The 22427-nt window shown below is 38.9% G+C and overlaps 1 protein-coding gene and 1 long non-coding RNA gene across 9 annotated transcripts in view; one reads left to right on the top strand and one right to left on the bottom strand.

Moving 5' to 3' along the window:
* The window catches only part of PTGR2 (prostaglandin reductase 2), a 23026-nt gene extending 8843 nt beyond the window's left edge, over window positions 1-14183 (bottom strand). The window contains exons 1-4 of one of the 8 annotated variants that reach the window (XM_014835772.3): window positions 14011-14183; window positions 9220-9288; window positions 8005-8123; window positions 702-893 (exon numbers count right to left, since the gene is read on the bottom strand). In XM_014835772.3, coding sequence (XP_014691258.1) covers window positions 702-893; window positions 8005-8123; window positions 9220-9256 — 348 coding nt within the window. In that variant the 5' untranslated portion in view covers window positions 9257-9288; window positions 14011-14183. Of the gene's footprint in view, window positions 1-701; window positions 894-8004; window positions 8124-9128; window positions 9289-13789 lie in introns of all 8 variants that reach the window. The other 7 variants (XM_014835771.3, XM_014835770.3, XM_014835774.3 and 4 more) reach the window with 7 other exon arrangements.
* Window positions 14066-22427, top strand: LOC139045708 (uncharacterized). Its single transcript, XR_011504671.1, has 3 exons — window positions 14066-14199; window positions 20565-20656; window positions 21935-22427. It is a non-coding gene; the product is annotated as an uncharacterized lncRNA (long non-coding RNA).

The following is a 22427-nucleotide window of genomic DNA, read 5'->3' as shown; positions in this document are numbered from 1 at the left end:
AATATTATAAGCCACCTTTAACTGATTATAAGAATTTGTAATAATAAAAAATACTAAAATTTTATAAAGCTTTTTACAAAGCCTTAATCACTTTAATCATAGAATTTAATATTCACTTTTACTTGTGAAATAGCTATTATTTTTATTTTGCACATGAGGAAACTGAGGTTCAGAGACATAAAGTAACTGTCTTTACAACATTTTAGGTTGAATTACACGAAGCTGCCAGTTTTTGTGGGTCAAAACAGACAAATATCAGTAATTTTATGTGGCTAAACCTAACAGTAGAAACTGAACTCAGGATTTCTGACACAAGATGGAATTTCAAGCACAAACCAAACGAATTTCTTAAGCAAGTGGCAATTCTCAAGAAACTTGAAAGTATACAGCCATAGCAGCTTTCTGATTCTTAGTATAAAATACTTTTTGATGCTTATAGCTCAAGTTTTATTTTATACACATAAAATTTGAGAAATAAATTAAATATGGAAGGCAACACCATTCATTGGTAATCTAAGAATGTCACAAATAGTTACAGACAACACTGGAAAAGGAACAAAGGCTTTCCATATTTTGGCAGCTATCTAAAAGAAAATGTATGCTTTTATTTTTTCCCTAATAACAAACAGAACTGAACACCAAATGCACAAAATAAGAATTACAAGGGGAAAAGAAATCAGATACTTTATATTATACATCACCTTTTCAAGGCTATTTCCATCCAGAATCACCTTGGTTTGCCAGGGCCAATAGAAATAAATCACAAAATCGCCTTTAGTAAAATTTTTGTGCTTGCTTTCTTCTATAATCCCAATACCTCCACCATCAACCACCTGAGACAGTTGCCAAGGTGTTATATAATCAGTGCCAGTGTCTTCATTCATTCTACAACGCTAAAAAAAGAAAACATTGATTAGGATAATTCTGTCTGATAATACTGAACCAGTTTACTAATTTACCCAGTGACTAAAAGAAAGGTATATAATAAGTAATGTTAAGTAAAGTGTTAGTCAAATAAATAAAATTTATCTTAATCTCTCTCTTCCCTTCAGTTATTTTTTTATCCTGAAAAAAAATGTATCCTCTCTCTAAAGAGTAAAGAAATGCAGTTAAAAAGGAATTTAAGTATGTTCTAAAATTAGATCACGGTAGTAGTTCCACAACTTTGTGAATAGACTGAAAACCACTGAATTGTACACTTTAAATGTATGAATTGTATTATATGTGAATTATATTTCAATAAAGCTGTTAAGATTTTTAAACAATCACGTAAAGAAATTTAAGTAATATTAACACATTACACTAGCAAAAATACAAAATAGTGTGTCAATGGTTTCAATGGATTGTGGCAAATTAGGTACACTTACATGTTGCTGATAATATTATAAAATGGTCTATTTTTAATAGAAAACATACTAGGAACATATAGACCATACTACCACTCATTTCTTTTGGCCTAGCAACTCTACTTCTCCAATGGAAATAACCCAAAAAGAAATGAAATGATTTTTGTACAGTTGTTCATCACAACTTCAGCCCAAGTACTATATCATACCCCCTAATCTCAGGAGATGTTCTCTTTATTCTGCAAAGACAAAAAGTCACAATGGCACCACACCCTTTCAGGGGATCAGGGCTGAAGAATTTTCTGAGACGTAGTCAAGGCTCTCTTCCTCTCTGTGGCTCACTCTCGTCTCTCTCATGGAGGCCAAGATGTAGAGGCCTACAGTGTGGTCCAGAAGATGGAAAAGTTGGAAGGCTGCTTGACTAAGGGGCCCCCACATGGTCTTGTCCAGTTCACCAGGGGAACAGACCAAACTGAGAATTGAGGCAGAAGTTTCTTTCTTCGTTTCTTTTGTTTTTGGTGAGGCGATTGGCCCTGAGCTAACATCTATTGTCAATCTTCCTCTTTACTTTTTTTACTGCCCAAAGCCCCAGTACATAGTTGTATATCCTAGTTGTAGGTCATTCTAGTTCCTCTATGTGGGATGCCACCACACCATGGCTTGATGAGCGGTGCATAGGTCTTCACCCAGGATCTGAACCAGCGAACCCGGGGCTACCGTATTGTAGCGCACAAACTTAACCACTCAGCCACAGGCCAGCCCTGAGTCAGAAGTTTCTATGGGAATACCCTACACCTTTGCTTGTGTTCCCCTTTCATGTATTCTTGGAAAGCAAGTGTAGCAGTTGTTGGGTACTGGCCAGACCAAGGACCTGACTTTTAAACAAGGCTAATAGAAAAAGTGGGAACAAGTAATTCCCTATAGGTAAGTAAATGATGGCAACACAACAGAATATTATATAACCACCAAAATAATGCTATTTGGACTAGTTTTTCATATGAAGATACGCATATAAAGTCACTTAAATATGAAATTTAAATGTTATATACATATTAAATATAACTATGTAAATACTGTATTTACATGGTGATTAAAATTAGCTGTGAATTTGGAGTAATATAAAACTTTAATGACTTAATGTTCATTAGATTCCCTTTTTTCCTTCTAAAGTTGCTTATGTTTTGTTTTTCTTTAAGAACAATGTCTAGTGAAAGCACCCAAAGTGATTTTCTTCCTTTCTTCCTTTAATTAATAATTAATAAGCACCATGCTAGTCACTGGAAACACAGTGATAAATAAGACCTTTGTCTTCATGTTTATTTTTTATTAGGGAAGACAGACATCTAATAACTATACAAATAATTCTTAATTACACGAGGGATAAATGCTGAAGGTTGAGGTACAGTTTTGGGAAAGTAAAACAGAGAGGACTAGTCTGAGGGTTCGGGGTGATTTTCCAAAGCAAATCTCTTTAAAGCAGGCTTCCAGGGAATAACGGGTTAGCCAGAGAAAGGGAAAGGGATGGGAGGAAGCTTTTAGATAGAGGGTGAGCACGTATGAAGGCTTGCTTGCATCTGTACCCAGGATTTTGTTTTAATCAGGTATGGTAAGATGAAAGACACAGAGACAACTGCCTTAAAGGAAGAGTTTATTACTTACAATTCCCAAGATGAGGGGCACACCATACCACACAGGGCCACATGGGGATGCACCAGAGTTAGTCAGGAGGCAAAAGCAGCAAGAGGAGAGCATGGCCCAGAGTCTTTTTTTTTTTTTTTTAAAGATTTTATTTTGTTCCTTTTTCTCCCCAAAGTCCCCCGGTACATAGTTGTATATTCTTCGTTGTGGGTCCTTCTAGTTGTGGCATGTGGGATGCTGCCTCAGCGTGGTTTGATGAGCAGTGCCACGTCTGCACCAGGATTCGAACCAACAAAACACTGGGCCGCCTACAGCAGAGCGTGTGAACTTAACCACTCAGCCACGGGGCCAGCCCCAGCCCACAGTCTTTATTGTGGTTTCTGGGGGAAGGAATGGGCAAGGTGGGGAAGGCAAGTTTGAGTAAGTTTAGGATTGGATAGTTTGAATAATTTTGGTGGGCTCTAGCTAATAGGTGGTCCCTAGCTATCTGGTACCTGGCCCTGGGATGATTTAGAGCAGGGGAAATATTGGCTTGGGTTGTGAGAGTTAGATGAAGGATGTGTGATAGTTAGTGAAGTTAGATGAAGGAGATATGGGCTTTAGATTGACTGGTTTACATATGAAAGGTGTGTCCAGGCAAGTTGTTTGTTATCTCTAAAAATCAGTTAGCCCTGGGAGGGGCAGTCTCTCCAAGATTAGCAAGGCCCCTAAGATACCAAAGCATCATAAAATACTGAAAATAAAAAACATGATTAATACAAGGCTTGAGCAAAAAAGGGCATTGGTGTGTTACAAAAGAAAGCAGCCCAGTGAGGCCAGCATACAAGGGTAAGAAGTAAAGTAGGGTATGGTGAGGCTGGGCAGGCAAACAGAGGCCAGACTATGCAGCATCTCAGACCACGGCCAGCATATTAGTCTTTATCTCAAGATTCATGAGAGGCCATTACACGATTTTAAGCAAGGTGACATGGTTAGTTGCTATTATAAAAAGATTACTCTGGCTGCAGTGTGGAAGATGGTTTAAGGGGACAAAGAGTGTATGCAGGATACCCCATTAGGAGAGAAAGGATGGTGATTCAGACTAGGTAGATGTCCTTGGAGCTTACTAAGAAGTGGACTGAACCGAGAAGTGCATAAGAGGTGGGATCCACAGGACCTGATGATTGACTGACGGAATATAGAAAACAAAGAGATAAAATTCTCAAGAAAGACTCGGTGCTTTTTGTAGCATGAAATGAGTGGATGAAGGAACTATTTATTTCCCTGGAGGAAAAAGAGGTTTCTTGTTTTTTGTTGTTTTGAGGTTGTGGGTGTTTAGAAGTGAAGATCATGAATTCAATCCATGTCATAGTCCTAGTTGTTTCATCATTTCTCCACTAATAAAATCTCTAGGTCATGAATTTCTCTCACTCCAAGACTCTCCGAGGGAATTCTGCTGAATGGGAACTTTATTCCAACTTAAAGAATTCTGTGAAGAACACATCCTTTTCACTTGTTTTCAGTTATTCCTTTTTGTCTGCTCTGTTCGGTTTTTAAAACACCTCTAATCTTGAACCTTGGCTGTATTTTGGTCAATTTTGTTCTCTTCATTTACTTTGTATCTATTATCCTGGGCTTAAGTGACATTCTTTACATTTTGTTCATTAGGATATCTGTAGTCCTTGGATGCCCTTGAGTTGTATCTTTATACATCGAAGTATAAAAGTCTTAAGAAATCCAAAGCAGTCAACATCAAGAACTGACTCTGAATACTAATTAGTGCACTGTCATTTTTCTCCTGAATTTGTGATAATTATTCTCCTCAGATGATCTGCTTAGCAAAGTCTAGACTGATGACGCCCATAGTTTGACTGAGCTTGCCTTGGCTGCCATTGAAAGGGGAGCATCTTTAGGTTTGTGGGAAATCAATGACTATTTTACCTGTTTCAACTTGAAAATTTGTCTATTTAGAATGTTTTAGACCAATCACCACCTCATTTCCCTAGCCCATAAAGAAAATTTCTTGCTACCTCTGGGAAGAATTGTCAATGAAGTCATCAAATTGCGTTCCATTGTAAGCAGAATCAAGTGTGACTGGTGTCACTGGAAGACAGAGCCTGAATTGCACTTGTGGATCAGAGGGAAGAGGAGCTTTCCCAAAGCTATACAACTGTCCTGGCAGAAGGTGGTACTGCCAATTGGGTCTCCATTATAAGTGAAGCCTGAGAAGAGGTAAGCCAGGATTCTCTTTATCTTCTACAAGGGCACTCTAGAAGCCAGAAGGAGGAGGCAAGTATATGTATAGAAACAGTAATCCAGAAAGAGATTATAAATTGCCTATTTGTGTTCTTTGCCCAATTTTTTACTTTTTACAGATTAATGTATAGGAGCTTTCTGCATATCAGACATTACTATCTTTTTTCTTGTTATTTATATTGCAAATTTTTCTAAGTTTGCCATTTATCTTTTGATTTTGTACATTCCGTTTTACTGTGTTTTACAAAATACAGTGTTTTTTTTTGAATAGCCACATTTATCAATCATGTTCTTTCATATTATCTGGGTTTGCTGTCCTTCCAGAAAGTCTTTCATTCCCCAACATCATTCAATTGTTCACCTATATTTTTTCTAAAATGTTTTACAGTTTCATTTTTTCTTTAAGTTTTTATTATCTGTCGGGATTTATTATGGTGTAGGGATTGAGCTAAGGATGTAATTTTTTTCCCAAAAGTAAATAGTGAACTGATCCAACACTGTTTACTGAATAAAAAGCAATCCTGGTTTTCTTTTAACTTTTTTTTTTTAACAAATAAAGACAGGAAGCTGTAAAACTAGTACAAAGAAGAGCAGAAATTAATGAAATAGACAATAGAAAAACAATACAGAAAATCAACAAAACCAAAAGTTGGTCCTTTGAAAAGATCAACCAAATTGACAAAGTTTTAGCTAAAATGACCAAGAAAAAAACAGACAAGACTTAAATTACTAAAATCAGGCATGAAAGGGGCCGGCCTGGTGGTGCAGTGGTTAAGTTTGCACATTCCGCTTCTTGGCGGCCCGGGGTTTGCTGGTTCGGATCCCAGGTGTGGACATGGCACTTCTTGGCAAAAGCCATGCTGTGGTAGGCATCCCACATATAAAGCAGAGGAAGATGGGCACGGATGTTAGCTCAGGGCCAGTCTTCCTCAGCAAAAAGAGGAGGATTGGCAGTAGTTAGCTCAGGGTTAATCTTCCTCAAAAAAAATTAACAAATAAATAAAATAAAATAAAAAAGAATGAAAGAAGGGATATTACTACCTACCTTTCAGAAATAAAAAAGATTATAATAGAATACTAAGAACAACTGTATGCCAATAATTTACACAACTTAGATGAACTGAGAAATTCCCAGAAAGACACAACTACTGAAGCTGACTCAAGAAGAAACAGAAAATCTTCATAGATCTATAACAAATAAAGATATTGAACTAGTAATTTTAAAACTTTCCAAAAAAGAAAAGCCCAGGCCAGATGGCTTCATTGGGGAATTCTACCAATCTTTTAAAGAATTCTACCAATTCTTCACAAACTTTTCCAAAAACAGAAGAGGAGGGAACACTTCTCAATTCACACTATGAGGCCCATATTATCCTCATACCAAAACCAGGTAAACACATCACAAGAAAAGAAAACAGTAGACTGTGAACATGGTCTTATGACCTTATGGATGTAAGTCCTCCAGAGAATAGTAGCAAACCAGGGGCTGGCCTCGTGGCATAGTGGTTAAGTTCTCATACTCTGCTTTGGTGGCCCAGGGTTCGCTGGTTCAGACCCTGGGCACAAACCTACACACTGCTCATCAAGCCATACTGAGGCAGCATCCCATATACAAAATGGAGGAAAACTGGCACAGATGTTAGCTCAGGACCAATCACCCTCACTAAAAAAAAATTAGCAAACCAAATCCAGCAACACGTCAAAGGAATTGCACACCAGGACCAAATGGGATTTATTTTAAGAATGCAAGATTGATTTGACATTTGAAAATCAATTAATATAATAAACCATATCAATGGATTAAAAAACAAAAATCACATGATCATTTCAATAGAAGCAGAAAAAGCATATGACAAAATCCAAAACCCCTTCTGGGGGTAAGGGAGTAACGGTGATTCTATTGTTTAACGGGCACAGAGTTTCTGCTTAAGATGATGAAAATTTCTGGAAATGAAAAGTGATAACAGCTGCACAACATTGTGAATGTTCTTAATGCCACTGAATTGTACACTTAAAAGTGGTTAAAATGGTATATTTTATATTATATATGTTTTACCACAATAAAAAAATATCCAACACCTTTTTACAATAAAAACACTCAACAAAACCAGGAATAGGGAGAAATTTCCTCAACCTGATAAAGGGCATCTACAAAAATCCCACAGCTAACAAGATACTAAATGCTTTTCCCCTAAGATCAGGAACAAGATAAAGATGTCCGCTCCCACCACTTGTATGTAACATCGTACTTCTAGTCAGGCAAGACAATGAAATAAAACGCATCCATATAGGAAAGGAAGAAGTAAAAGTATCCCTATTTAGAGAGCCTAAGTGCATGTGCCTGATGGCTTCTCAGCTGCAGTCCTGGGCAGTATATACCTTTGCAATAAATCTATCCAGAAGTAGCATAAGTGAGTCTGTTCCTCTCAAAACAAGACCATCTAGAATAAAGGTCTTATACAGAGCCTGCCTTGTAAACCAGACCAATCTGAGAGAATTTCCAATCCTAATTTAGTATCTTCAAGTTTTACTTACCATTGGGAAGTGATCGGGACATCTGAAAGAACTTGACTAACCACACATACTACTATTATGAAAACATTCTTTCTGTAACATTCCTTAAAAATACTTGTGAATAAAAACAAAGGCAATCTGTAATTCACAGGTGCCAAGATATAATTACTCCAATATTTATTAATCATGAGGATTGCATAATAAAATTCAGATGCGATGTGAAAAATACTAAAAATTAATTTTCACCAAGTCACAAAGTCCTGATTCTTACCATGTAAGGATCCACAGAAAGATAAAGAGTTCTGACTAGCACTTGTCCTTCACTGATATTATCCGGTAAATTTACTTCTTCTACTCGGAAATTTTCTGCCACTGGATTACCATTTTTTCCTAAAATATCAGGCAAAAATATAAAATCCACAAGTCACTTTCCTATATAACTATTTATATTCTTTAAAAGGTCACTCTAGGATTCAGAGCACTCCCTTTTAATACAGGCATGAATAAATCTATATTGTTTTGCAACTTCTCTGTAACTCAGCATAAATTCTTCAAACAGTTTAAATTGTTCTTGATTTTCTCCAAGAAGTTCCTTTGGAATATTTCTGTCAATGTCAAATTTTCTTTTTTAAGATGAATACAGGTAAATCACCTCATCTGTTTTAAAAGTATAGGAGGATTTCAAAAAGTAAAAGATCACAGCCAGCTTTTTTTTTTAAATATGAAAATTAAAATTCACAAGGTAGCAGAAACACCACATTGGACAAAGTAAATAGTTAGATAAACTTTCCTTCTTCATTTTAAGAAGAAAATAGAAACTTGAATGTAACAAAAAGAAATAAAGTCTTGAAAATTAGGAAATTAGAAAATTTGAAGTATGAAAAGAAAAATTTATAAGCAGAAGATGCCATCGCTAAAAGTGTACTCTTACTCAGTTATGTTTAAAATAAGCAAACTTCCTATTCATTGAATTATCAAATTTCTAAGGTAGAATTAGAATGTAAAGATTTTAATCTAACTGCTCACTTTACTAAAACAGAGGTCAGAAAAGGTAAGTGACTTCCCCAGGCCACACGCTAGGTAAGCAGCAAAACTAGGGCAGCAAGCGCCCAAACCTCACAGGTTACCTCCACACCTGAGTTCTATGATTCAGGTTAGATGTCAGTGCTTTTCACATAAAACAGAAAAGCAAATTTTAAGAATCAGTGATGCATACTATAAAGAAAAAACAAAAGTCACATATATTTGTAATATAATCTTCTAAATATTATAATTATTTTATTTCTTCAATAAATAGGCTTGATAAGTTATCACTTGAAAAACTGAGCATTACATTGTTTAAAGAGTTTTTTCTAATATCTCTACTCGTGTTAATATCTTCCTGCCTTAACTTACCACGTTGACATCATATTACTTTTTGATCCTCCATTTGTATTAATAATTATCAAAGACCACAGCTGTTCACTCATCACAGACAAACACATACCAGGTCGGGAATTCAGTACCACTCTTTGGACAATCATCGCCTTGTTCGCACGGTGGTCTCACAAGATCTCTGTATAATATAACCCATGTAAACAGAAAAATTTTAAAATCACAAGAAAGTTTTGAAATATTAATTTAAAAATAAAAACAGCAGGGGCCAGCCAAGTAGCATAGTAGTTAAATTCACATGCTCTGCTTCAGTGGCCCAGGGTTCCCAGGTTTGGATCCTGGGTGCGGACCTACACACTGCTTATCACGCCATTCTGTGGTGCCATCCCACATAAAAGGACTAGAAGGACTTACAACTAGGATATACAACTACGTACTGGGGCTTTAGAGAGAAAAAATAAAAATTAAAAAGATTTTAAAAAGCAGCACATTTGTGTTTCTGAACAAGGAGAGGAAAAATCACATTTAGGGTCCAAAAAAGATATAGTCTCCTGTCCCAGTTTGCCTCCTAAAGCAAATATATGAAGAAAGACTAAATCTAATTAGAAATTTTGACTAATAGGAACAAGTTCATTGAAGATTGAGTGGGACAAAATGCTTTTGGCCTCACAATTCCAGCACATTCATCTTCATACCAGGATTATTAAGCCTCCCGCTGTGGCTTGATTAAAAGAAAACAATATGATATATTCCTCCAGAGCTAGCCAGTTAATCCAGCAGCAGAATGAAAACACTAGCTGCTTAATTGAGATGTAACCAAATTTTGAAAAATTCTTTTATTCATTTATCAAAATGGAAATTTCTTAATAGTTTTGCTCATTACAAAAGTAATATATCAAAAGTATTCTTAAACCGTCACCTTATAGGAAATTCTGTAATATAAAATGGCCAAATAAGTAAGTAAAGGATCAGTTTATTCTGGGTTTACAATTTGAGCTAACGAAAGAAGCAAAGTGAAGTTCTAGTATCTGACTTGGGGGAAATAGCCCTTCTTACTTATCCATCAGTAAAAATGAGAACAAACCCTTGGTGAGTGTTACTACGTGCCAAGCACTGTTGTGAGTGCTATGAAATATACATATTCATTTAATATCTTATAATATTTAATATATATATTCATTTAATCTCCTAACAATCCTATTAAGGATTATTATTATTATCCCCACTTTACAGATGAGGAAACTGAGTCCTAAAGGGTTTAAGCTCCACCACTTCCCTCAGGTGGTGGACCTGAGATTCAAACCCAAGCTGTCTGACATTCCAGAGCCAATCTCTTAACAACTACATAAAAATTTCCATCCTATATGTTTAAGTTGTTTGATTTTTGAGATACTAAGCCTATATTATCCTTTTTTAAATTAACATATTTATTTACTACTTTTGTCTTCTCTCACTAGATATTTTGTTTTATTGTCTTTATTGAGAGGCCCAAAGAAAAACAACTATGTGAATCGCTTATTTTTTTACAGTAACAATTACAACATATTTAGCTCTTAGCATTGTTTCTAAATGTAAAGATTTTATACAGCAGCACACTTAGACATTTGGCAACCATCTGTAAATCCATTTAATATTTAATAATCCTTTGCCTGTATCACTGGGTAATTTCATTTATGCATGACTCTACTTCTAATCTAGTTTCTAAATTTGCAGGATCCTTGAAATTTCTTCATATTTCTCTATATCCCATATTGTACCTGAGTATCTCATCCAGACCTGAGATTTATACATATTCCAAAAAATGTTAAATAATCATCATGGAATATTTTTCAAGTCTTGCTTAATATAGTATTTATATGGAGATAATTTACAGAGAGGTTTCACACAGATTCCATTACTTATCCCTTAAAACCAAGTTATATAGGTAAATATATTACTATCCTCATTTTACAGAGGAGGTTGAAGTACAGTTTGTACCCAAGATCACACAGTAGGTAAGCAGAGGAGTTGAAACTGAAACATAAATCTCCTCATCCCAGATTTCACACGTCCTCACTCTTTCCAATATTGCCCTACAATCTCCCCAAAACAGAGTTCTTACCTTTGCAGCCATATAATGATGCCCAACTCTCTTATAGGCACCCTTTCCAAGAGGAGGGGAATTCTGCTCCTGATTAAGACTTAAATGTCTGATGCTAGCAACATTCCATGAAATAGTATGAAAAACATGGATACTCATCCTATGTGCTTCCTTATTTTTTATAATGCACACAGTAAACTGATAATCTGTTTGTGACATTAAAGGCTAATTGCCCTCAATATCCATTCTCTCCTTCTGGATACATTACCTAGCCAAAAGACTGCATTTCCTAGCTTCCCCTTAAAACAAATCCCAGACATCATCCAATTCACCCCAAAATCCCTCAATTATGCAGCTCTGAGGACAGATTATTTTAAAAATAAACACTAAGCCATTAACCTAACAGAATTAATAGTATTAACTTAACTCCCTTCCTTTTTTCTTTCATGCCATTGATTGTTGAAGAAACATTTGTTTCTTCATTCCTTTGCCTATACGTCAAGTGTCTTTTGATTGCTTCCTCATGGTGTCATTTACCTCATTCTTCTCTCCCTTATCCTTGACTGGTAGTTAGATCTAGAGACTTGGTTAGATGCAGATTCAATTTCTTAGGCAAGAATTTTTTAAAGTTGGTGCTGCGTGCATCCTGTTTCATCACATCAAGAAGTTGAAGTCCATAACGTCTTATAGGGCTAAATATGTGTAAATATGTGTAATATATATATACACACAGAGATATGTATATATGTTTTTGCTTTAGAAGATGGGCCCTGAGCTAACATCTGTGCCAATCTTCCTCTATTTTGTATGCAGGTCATTGCCACAGCATGGCCGCCGATCAGTGGTATAGGTCTGCGCCCAGGAAATGAACCCAAGCTGCTGAAGTGGAGCACACTGAACTTAACCACTAGGCCACAAGGCTGGCCCCCCTAAATATATATATATTTTTTTTTATTTAAGATTTTATTTTTTTTCCTTTTTCTCCCCAAAGCCCCCCGCCGTTACATAGTTGTATATTCTTCATTGTGGGTCCTTCTAGTTGTGGCATGTGGGACGCTGCCTCAGCGTGGTTTGATGAGCAGTGCCATGTCCGCGCCCAGGATTCGAACCCACGAAACACTGGGCCGCCTGCAGCAGAGCGTGCGAACTTAACCACTCAGCCACGGGGCCAGCCCCCCAAATATATTTTTTAAAGGAAATTTTCTATTGAATCACCTTGTGTGTAAACCACGTAAGTATTAAAAAGCCAAGTTTTCCAAATGGATGCCAGGTCCAAAGATAACTGAACTTAGTGGTTATTAATAGCACCACGATGGCTAGATTTTCAATCAAAGGACTCTTTCCAAATGAACTTTGATATTTGCCTTTTTCTCTAATCACTTTCAATGTATGCTTTATTTCTTTAAAATATGCTCACTGTAGATTTATCCAAATACTGCTTATCAGCATGAAAAGTACACTATTAAAGTTCTCTCTCCCTGTATTAAATTAGAAAGTTTTCAAGTGTCAAATACTACAATTAACTAATGTAGGATAATCACACAATATCCCTCGATAGCACAACAAACACCACATTTAAAACATAAAGAACTTGATTTAGTCACAAAATTAAAATCTAAAATATGACACACCAGATTCTAGATATGAAAGGAGGAGTGGTGGTGGTGTTAAATTCATCACAAGTTGGGGGGACAAAATCTCAAGTCTTCATTGACTGATATTAAGCAAACCATATCTGCTTGGTATGGTATTAAAGGGGATCCTAATTGGTGCCAAGTAATATTTCAAAATAACACCAGATCAATAATCAAACGAAAAATTCACTCTGGTGTGGGTCATAAAGAGTATATTATTTGAGCGTCCCTCTTGAAGGGAAAGGACACCAAACTAGGAAGAGCAGAGTACTGTACTTGTCCTGCTTCTAATCACTTGGGATCTTGGGAAAGTCCCTTCTCTCCTTCTATTTCCTGAATGTTCCAAGTGCCAGGAACTAGGCTAAAGACTTTACAGTCATGGTCTCCTTTAAGCCCTCCACCCAACAACCTTAGGAGGATGGTACTGTCATTGTCCCCGTTTTATAGAAGAGGAAAGGGAGGCACAAAGAGGTTTAATAACTGGCAATGGTCGCACAACTGGTAATGACCTAGAACCCCTACTCAAACACAACACATACCATTTCCATGACGCGAGCTTCCTAACACCTTTTAAAAAACACTTATCCTGATCTTGTTCAAGGGTTCTACCACAAATTATTCTTTTCACCACCGCCATGTGACAAAACGTGGAAATCTCTGGGACTCCCTCCACTCTTCCTGGCCTGGAGCTCTCCTCCCCTTTCAGCCCTCCGGTTTCCTCCTTCCTCCGCCCAGGTCCTTCACGTGGGATTCCTGCACGGCTCTGCCCTCCGTGATCTCACCTTCCTCTGCGGCTCCCGCTACCAACCACTCACGTGGAAATTACTAAAACTCTGCATCTACAGCCAAACTTTCAAACTGACTTCCCAGAGCGCAAGCACCAAAAGGAGAGGGATTTGTGTCTGTTTTGTTCCATGATTTACGTTCACCTCCTCAATAAATGTGTTAAATGAACATCCCAGAGGCACCTTAAACACAGCTATGTCCATATTTGAGGCTGCTTACTCTCAACAATTCTTGAAAAAAAAAAAAAAGACTTGCTTCTGCTTCTTCAGCGTCGCCAGCAACTCCCGGAGGAAGCCTGAAGGTCACCCTGGCTCCTAGGCCCTCGCTCGCCCGGAAGGCCGGACTCAGCTGGGGACCCTCAGCCGCAGCGTCCCCAGGGCGCGGCCCCTCAGGCGTCACTCACCGCCGCGGCGCTCGGGAGAAAATCTCGCGCGGTTTGCACAGCTTGTGAGGGGCTCGCCGCGCGACCTCGGCCCTCCGGCCGCAGTACGCAGGCGCACGGTTAGACCTCTGCCTGCTGCCCCGTCCACTCTCAGGGGCGGGCTTTTGAAGTTTAGGCACCGTTCTTGGGTTCCCGCGAGAGGATGGGAAGGTAGGCGCTTTAAAGGACGGTCACTTGTCTGGGCAGTGTTTTGATAAATTAATCAGGATTGGTACCCTATGGCGGCTTCTGCCTGGAACCAAAGAACAAATCGTTCAGCCTTGACCAGTGAGTTCACTTCTAGCAGTACTTGAAGGAATTTTGCTCGTTTTATGGACTTGGCTTCTCCCTGAGCCTCGGATTGGAAAATTACAGTGAGAGAGGGGCCATGAAGCCTACCCCCCGTTTTATAGATGGGGAAACTGAGGCTCGGGGAGCTGATGTGATTGGACCACCCACCTTTCAGCCGGTTAGGGGCAGTGCTGGGGTTAAAACTATCCCTCCAAACTGCTGGCCCAGACCCCCTGACACGGCTGTCTTTTCTTTCACAAAGGATCTCACCTCCTTCTTGGAAGATGGATTACCCAATGTGGGCTGATTTCTCAATTTCATTAATTATTAATTGCCTCCTTTTGTGTTGAACTGGGTTGAGCAAGGCTTATTCCTAGGACAGCTTGGATTCCCCGGGGACTTCAAACCCTAAGAGAAACCATCCTGAATTAGACAGGTGCAAGAATTGCAATTTATGTTGTATTCATATCAGAGCTAGTAGTTAGCATAAATCATGGTATTCAGTAGCTGAAAGATGAGTGGGGTGGTGAGCAAGGGGGTAAGAATCGTTAAACAGGTTGGAGGTCCTGATAGCTTCATCTCTCAAATTGTTACTTCTTTGGAAAGATTCAGGAAAGGATTAGAAGGATTATACTACTTTGCAAACTCCTTCAGGCAGGAGTTTATCTCTTTTATCTGTCTTGTACAGATAGATCTTCAATAACCTTTTGTTGTAATAAGTTGAACCAACTGATGTACAAGAAAATGCTCAGACTAAAAGTAATAGCATGAAACAAAAGTAGTTGAGAGCTTGATCTTAAAAGAAAACAATCTTTCAGAGTAGAAAAGAAACCCTGCCGTATTAAATTAGTTTTTACTCCATTCTAGGGCCTGTGAGCTCCCCAGATTTTTCTCCCCAGAACGAGTTCCATTTCCCCGAATTCAAGAAATGAGTGTCTTGATTGTGACCTCATGCGAGAAGAAAAACTTATCTGGAACTACCAAGCTAAACATCTCCCAAATTCCTGAACCTCAGAAACTGTGAGAAAACAATTGTTTGTTCTTTTAGGCTGCTTAGTTTTGTGGTATTTGGTTCTGTAGCACATCCACTAAAAGAGAATTAGGGCTCCTTAGAGAAATGGCTAACTCCAGGGCTGGGGCAGAGTTGGTACCAGATGAGCCTGGAACATCTTTTCTGCTAGAAATTAAGGAAGTGTTCCAAAAAATGATGAGACATGTCACAGGGACACTGAAGCCAGCTTGAAGGGGATCCTGCTGGCCAAATCTGGGACAACTTGAGCACCAAAATAATCAGATACAAAAATGATTTATTAACATCGTAAAAATAGAAATTCATGAATCTACACCAATAATAAAAAAAATGGAGGGTTCTTTCTTGGAATGCCAAGGGCCAGCTGATAAGTGTAGATAGAGTATGAGAGTTGGAAAATTATCATTTTAGAGCTTCCATAGTAAAGATCAGGTCAGACAACAATTATCAATGGATGCTAAATCTGTGGGGACTAAGATTCTGCACTCAATTTGGATTCTGCATCCAATTCCAATGGGGGGAGGGGGTTCCCACACACCATCAAGTAATGCTCTGATACCAGTTAGGTGTCCTGCAATTCAACTCAATTCTACCACTGTCTACCTGGAGATAGCATCAGAACCCACAGGTTAAGGGCTCAGTCCTACCAAGGCTGACCCTCCCACCCCACTTCAGATGCCAATCACAAGTCTAGTTTGTTGCCTGTGCTTCTGACAAACTGGCTATAGATTGGAGGTTCCAGAGACACCCTCCTTGGGTTTGATTAATTTCCTAGAACAGCTCGAGAACTCAGAGAAACAATTTACTTACTAGATTACTAGTTTATTATAAAAGGATATAACTCGGGGACAATAAGATAGAAGAGATACATCGGGCAAGGTATGGGGAAAGGATGTGGAGCTTCCGTGCCCTCTTGGAACTCGACATTCTCCCCCCATTTCCACTTGTTCACCAACCTGGAAGCTCTCCAAACCCCCATCCTTTTGGGTTTTTATAGAGGCTTCATTACATAGGCATGATTGATTAAATCAGTGGCCATTGGCGATTATACTTAATCTTTTGTTTGTTTTTTAAATATCCTTGTTTTAATTTTTAAGCGTGGCCTCCTAGAAGTCTCACTTCTGTGTCTCATGCCTGAAGAGTTAGTCAATGTTTGGACAGAACTGTGAGCAAACACCTTAAACCAGTCAGTCTTTCCTCCTCTGTTGATAGGTCTGTGTATGTTTAGGTGAACACGTTTAAAACTCAGGCTGTTTTCAAGTATGCCTCAGACTTTATTTTCTACAGGGCCTTTTTTAGTCTCCTGTGCACATATGTGTAGCCCCAGGGTCTGCCAGGCATATGTGAATAGCTTGGGCTCTCTTGGTCTCCATTATGTGGGTATGCAGCCTCAGCCAGGAATATGCTTGCCCTAACCACAGCTGCAAGCTCAGGCTAGTAAGGGCAGGCTGTTGGCCTCCTCCTGCTCACCTGCATCAGAGACATCACTTCCACTGACAATACCTCTTGGCATGCGCATTGCCTGCTGCCTCAGATAAAGTGTCTTCCTTCAACCACAGCAGAAAAGCTGCCAGCCCTCGTGGCCTGCCTCATCCTGGCAGAACCTCCACGTGTTGAGCTGGGGTGGGGGTGGGGAATAGGAGTAGCCTCAGGCCAGAACACCTCAGATTCCCACTGTTCTTACTCAAAGTTCAGCAGTTCTTCAAGCATAAATGCTTCTCAGATTGTCGTATGCTTTTGGTCAGTTTCCAGAGCACAAAATGGTTATTTATGTTAATCTTGCCCAGCTTTGTTGGTTTTAGGGGGAGTGGACTTGCCAGTCTCCTCACTTGGCCATAACTGGATGTCTGTTTAGTTTATTTTTAAATTCCAAATAATTTTAGACAAAGATGAGATTTTTGTGTGCATCAAAACAGGCATGGGCTAAAAAAACATTTGAGAAACCTTTATCTAACTCAACTCCCTCATTGTACAGAGGAAGAAAAAGAGATAGAAGAGCTATGTGACTTACCCAAGATCAAATAACTTTGTTAGTTTTAAAATAGTTGCAAATTAAGCTACTATTTATTTATTTTCTTTTGAGGAAGATTAGCCCTGAGCTAACATCCACCGCCAATCCCCCTCTTTTTGTGCTGAGGAAGATTGGTCCTGAGCTAACATCTGTGATCATCTTCCTCTACTTTATATGTGGGATGCTGGCCACAGCATGGCTTGATAAGTGGTGTGCAGGTCTGCACCCAGGATCCAAACTGGTGAATACCAGGCCGCCAAAGCAGAGCATGCAAACTTAACCACTGCACCACTGGATCAGCCCCTACTATTTATTTAAATAGTGATGAATAAAATTCTTTAAAATATTGTCATCAGTTGATCACCTCTGTCCTTCTTTTCATGTACTATTTCTAAGGATATATGACCAAGACTTTTATGATAATGAATAACGGATCAAAATTATGCCTGGTTCCCATTCTTGTTGCCAACCAAGCACTCATTTCTAAGCCATCATTTTTAACAAAAATAATGCCAGATCTAAAATCTCAGAAGCATAATGTTGAACAGAAAAAGCAAGGTACAGAAGGAAACAAGAGTACTATTCCATTTATATAAAGTTTAAAAACATGCAAAACAACACTGTATGTTGTTTATGGATACAACATGAAAGCATAAAAACATGCAAGGGAATGATAAATACCCCCATCCATATTGACAATGGTTCCTTCTGGAAGGGGAGAAATAAGATCAGGGAAGAGGGAACAAATACAATTGTATTTCTTAAACTAAGTGATGAATATCTGGATGTTTGTTATGTTGTTCTATAAACTTTTTGTATTCATAAAATACTTCATGATCATAAAAAACATTTAAAAACCAGATGTATTATTTTAAGGAGAAGGTAAGAGTTACATTTCAAAGCAAAAGATCGGGTTGACTTTTGGAGCACACAAGCATCTGTATAGAACTGAGATTTTTATTCCACTCAATGGTTTTATCTGAGGAGCTCAGAGACTTTACCTTTGTGTGATTAATCTTCAAAAACCGTTTATTTTTGTTCAACCTTTTCAGAGAAACACTAAGCCTTCACATAGTGAGGCTTTCTGTTGGAGGACAAGTTGAGAGGTCTATTAGTGTCAGTAAAAACTGTGAAAGACTTTGAACCGGGCAGTAAAGATTACTGGGTGCCCAGTCTAGCAGATTATCTCTACCTTTCATTGTCTTTGAGCTATTTTACTGTTCTATGAGTTGCAAAAAAACTGATAGCAGTGCAAATGATTCTTGTCCCTTGAAATACAAATGCAAATATTTCCTGGAGTACAGTTGGTCTCTCTCCCCCTCACCCAGGAAGCCAGCATTGCGTCTGTTAATCACATTCATTTCAGCACTGCTGACTGTCCATACATGTGTCTGCTCTTTGGATTATCGTTTGAATCAGTTGTAATATCTTACTGGTTCCTTCATTAATTAATGAGTTAAATAAAATCTTGGACCCATGTTGATTTGATATTCGTATGAGTCATGATTTTACTTTTTAAAAATAATCATCCTTTCACAGGAGGGAAGAGTGCTCTTTCGTCTCATTTCTGCCAAACCACACATATTGCACAATATGTGAGGCAGCTCCTCCCCGGCTACAGACGATGGCCCCTTGGGATTGTTTAGTCCTATTATTTCTCTCCTGCTCTCTTCTTTTTGCTCCTCCACGTTGCTCTTCCTTACAAAAAAAAAAAAATCTATTTTTAAAGCTTGCTTCCTTGCTTCCTTAACAACTAGAAATATAGCAAATGTCCTTCACTAAGCGTGTAATATGTAAGGTTTTCTCTGTGATTAAGGCTATATCTACACCCACTGCATGATATAAAAAATTGAAGTCGTTAGGGGGTTTAAATCAGACCCATTTCCCAGCTTCCGCCTCTCCAACCTCCCTCCTCCCAAACTCCACATTTGCCTTTAACACTGTAAACACACTGTATGTACTTGTCAAATTAATAAACAAGTAAATAGGTGCCTATTGTGAGCTTAATACCACAGTAGGTCTAATACGTCATGGAAATGCGCGTTAGAGTCCCTGACCCATGGAAGCTTACCGTCCAGTTGGGAAGACAGGGAAGTAGTAGTGTATTGAGTGTAGGGTAAGGAGTGAACTTGGCGGTGAATGCTTCGTTCATTCATCCATTGGGCAAGTGCTTACTTATTGCCCATTATATGCAATTGTCAGGGGATATAGTGGTGAATGAGACCAGCACAGACCCTCCCTTCACCAAGCGGAGTCCAGAAAGGACTAGGACAAATAATTAGGTGGTTACAATACTGTGTTGCCAGGCCTACAATAGGGGAAGTACAGGATAGAATGGGAGCACATAGGAGGAAAACCTATCTCTGATTCAGGGAGGGGAGAGAGGGTCTGGAAAGACCTACTAGAGGAAGTGATAGCTCAGCTGAAATTAGAAAGACTTTATATCAAATTAGGCCAGGGCTGGGGGTGGGAGGCAGAATGGGGTGTAGACGAGAATCTATCTAGACTGTGGGAACATTATATGTTAAAGTCTGGAGGTAAGAAAAAGCAAAGCATGTTCAGGTAACTGAGAGTTTAGAATGGTTGAGGCAAGGAGCTAAGGGAGGAGAGTAGAAAGAGAGAAACTCCTTCTACTTAAAGACCGACTCTAAGGACCACCAGATCACACACATGGACCCTTGTTAGCTATGTTCAGAAATTTCAATTTTATCCTAAAAGCAATGGGCAAACTATTAAAAATTTGCTGTTTTTTAAAAAAGATTTAGACCTGATCATATTTGCTCTTTTTTTTTTTTTTTTTGCTGAGGAAGACTGGCCCTGAGCTAACCTCCATGCCCATCTTCCTCTACTTTATATGTGGGATGCCTGCCATAGCATGGCTTCCCAAGTGGTGCCATGTCTACGCTGGGATCCAAACAGGCGAACTCCGGGCCGCTGAGAAGCGGAACGTGCGAACTTAATCGCTGCACCACCAGGCTGTCCTCTTTTCTTCTAAGGACCCATTCATCTTTCTTAAAATCTTTTTCTCTCCCCTAAGAGATCTACATCCCTCCTTCTCTTTCCCTTTTAAGGTAGTATTTAATCCTGAATTCTAAGCCACTTCAGGGAGCTACTCCTTTTTCCTGGATATCTCCCATGTATACACGACGTATACATGATAATAAACTTCTGTTTGTTTTTCTCTTGTTAATCTTTTTATTACAGGAATCTCAGCTGGAAACTCAGAAGAGGAGAGGGAAAATTACTCTTCCTCCCCTACAGACTGTTTAGCCACAGGGAAATCATTGATGATCTTGGTGAGAGCATTTCGGTGGCATGGTGAATGGTGATTGCAATAATGGGTAAAATGACACTACTATTTTTTTTTTTTTTTGAGAAAAATTAGCCCTGAGCTAACATGCACCACCAATCCTCCTCTTTTTGCTGAGGAAGACTGGCCCTGAGCTAACATCCATGCCGACCTTCCTCTACTTTATATGTGGGATGCCTGCCACAGCATGGCTTGACTAGTGGTGCGTAGGTCTACGCCCAGGATCCAAACCAGCGAACCCCAGGCTGCCGAAGCAGAACATGCGAACTTAACCACTGCGCCACCGGGCCAGCTCCTTGATGGTATTTTTTTTGACATTGACTTTGTTATTACCAGAAAAAAAATTCATTTCTTGCCGCTCTATCCTGTATAAGTGTATTGTTGCCCCATTTAACAATTATTTGCACGTCTCTCCCACTACTAGACTTGAGCTTCTTGAACCTAGGGATTGTATCTTACTCATTTTTAGAACCTCAGTGCACAGTCACTCAGCTAGCACAGTCTTTGACATATATAAAGACTGCAACATAATGGAAAGTCTAGGGGCTCTTTTCCCACTTCCGGTTGTCTGCAGTACCTCAGTCAAACTTTCAAGCTCTGTGGCCAGAGTCTGAAGCATTAGGCAAGCAGCTGAGGACAGGAGCGAAAGCCAGGAATTCAGTATCTGCATCCTCTCTGAGACTTCCTCACCTCTGGGCCAGTCACAAAGACGCTTGTCTTAATTTTCTCATCCATGAAGTGACTACCTTTATATTTACCACCAGAGCTATTGAGAACCTTAATTAACATTTAGGAAAGAATTGGTAATCCTCATAATATGAGACCCATAATTGAAAGACCATACCATTATCATGGCCCATTTCATTTTATCTGGATGTTTTCTTAACTGGATTGGTTTTATATTTCAACATGAATTAGTATGCGGTGCTATTGTTAAATTGAGTGTTAAATTTCACTCCCCAGAGGGTTTTCTCCTTCAGTAATGGAAAAATGAAGCATAGATTATTGCAGTAATAACACCCTCACTTGTGATCTTGTCATTTCACCAGAATCTTAAAACAGGAGCTCGGCTGAATTGTTGCTTAGAGGAGAAACCTTCAGAGAAAAAGTATGTGCTGTAGGAACAACCTGAAATGCTGTTGTTTGCATTTGCCTTTTTCCTTTTCTATTTCCACATTCAATTTGTGAGAAGCCAGGAGAAGATGAGACCCAGCATCACATAGCCTCAAATACTTCTTTTGAATAGTTCTCGTTTCTCCCCTAGCTTCCCACCAATCCTGTGATGTTCCTCTCCTGGACCCCCCACACTCCGGAGAGGACTTCCTAACACCTGGCCCCAGCTGCTCCGTGTTGGCCGCTGAAGAAATAGTGGACAAGAGCTTGCAGTTTAAGAGCTGCCAGTCCACACCTCAGTATGCATTCTCATCGGATCCACCCTCAACTATGATACAGTTAACACCCCGTCTCAGTGTTTATCATGGCAAGAGATAGTTTCATGTGAGACGTAGAGATTATACACAGGTAAAAATAGTTGAAGATTGAATTTAAGTTACCACTTGGGTGTATTTCTCTTCAGAATTGTGCCATAATTATCCACAAGGAGAAAAGTGACTGGGACCAGGAGATGCTCACTAGTGTGCATGTGAACAGTGTGTGTCACATGAGCAGCAAATTAGGGTTTTTAATCAGTTATCCATTCACAACTACAACCATTCTCCATTTTTTCTGATATCATTAATAAAATTATTGTAAACTTC

Source organism: Equus asinus, chromosome 7 (genome assembly GCF_041296235.1).
Source record: "Equus asinus isolate D_3611 breed Donkey chromosome 7, EquAss-T2T_v2, whole genome shotgun sequence".
NCBI lineage: Eukaryota > Metazoa > Chordata > Mammalia > Perissodactyla > Equidae > Equus > Equus asinus.
The sequence above is the reverse complement of the archived record's forward strand: the minus strand, read 5'-3'. Positions and strand labels throughout refer to the sequence as shown.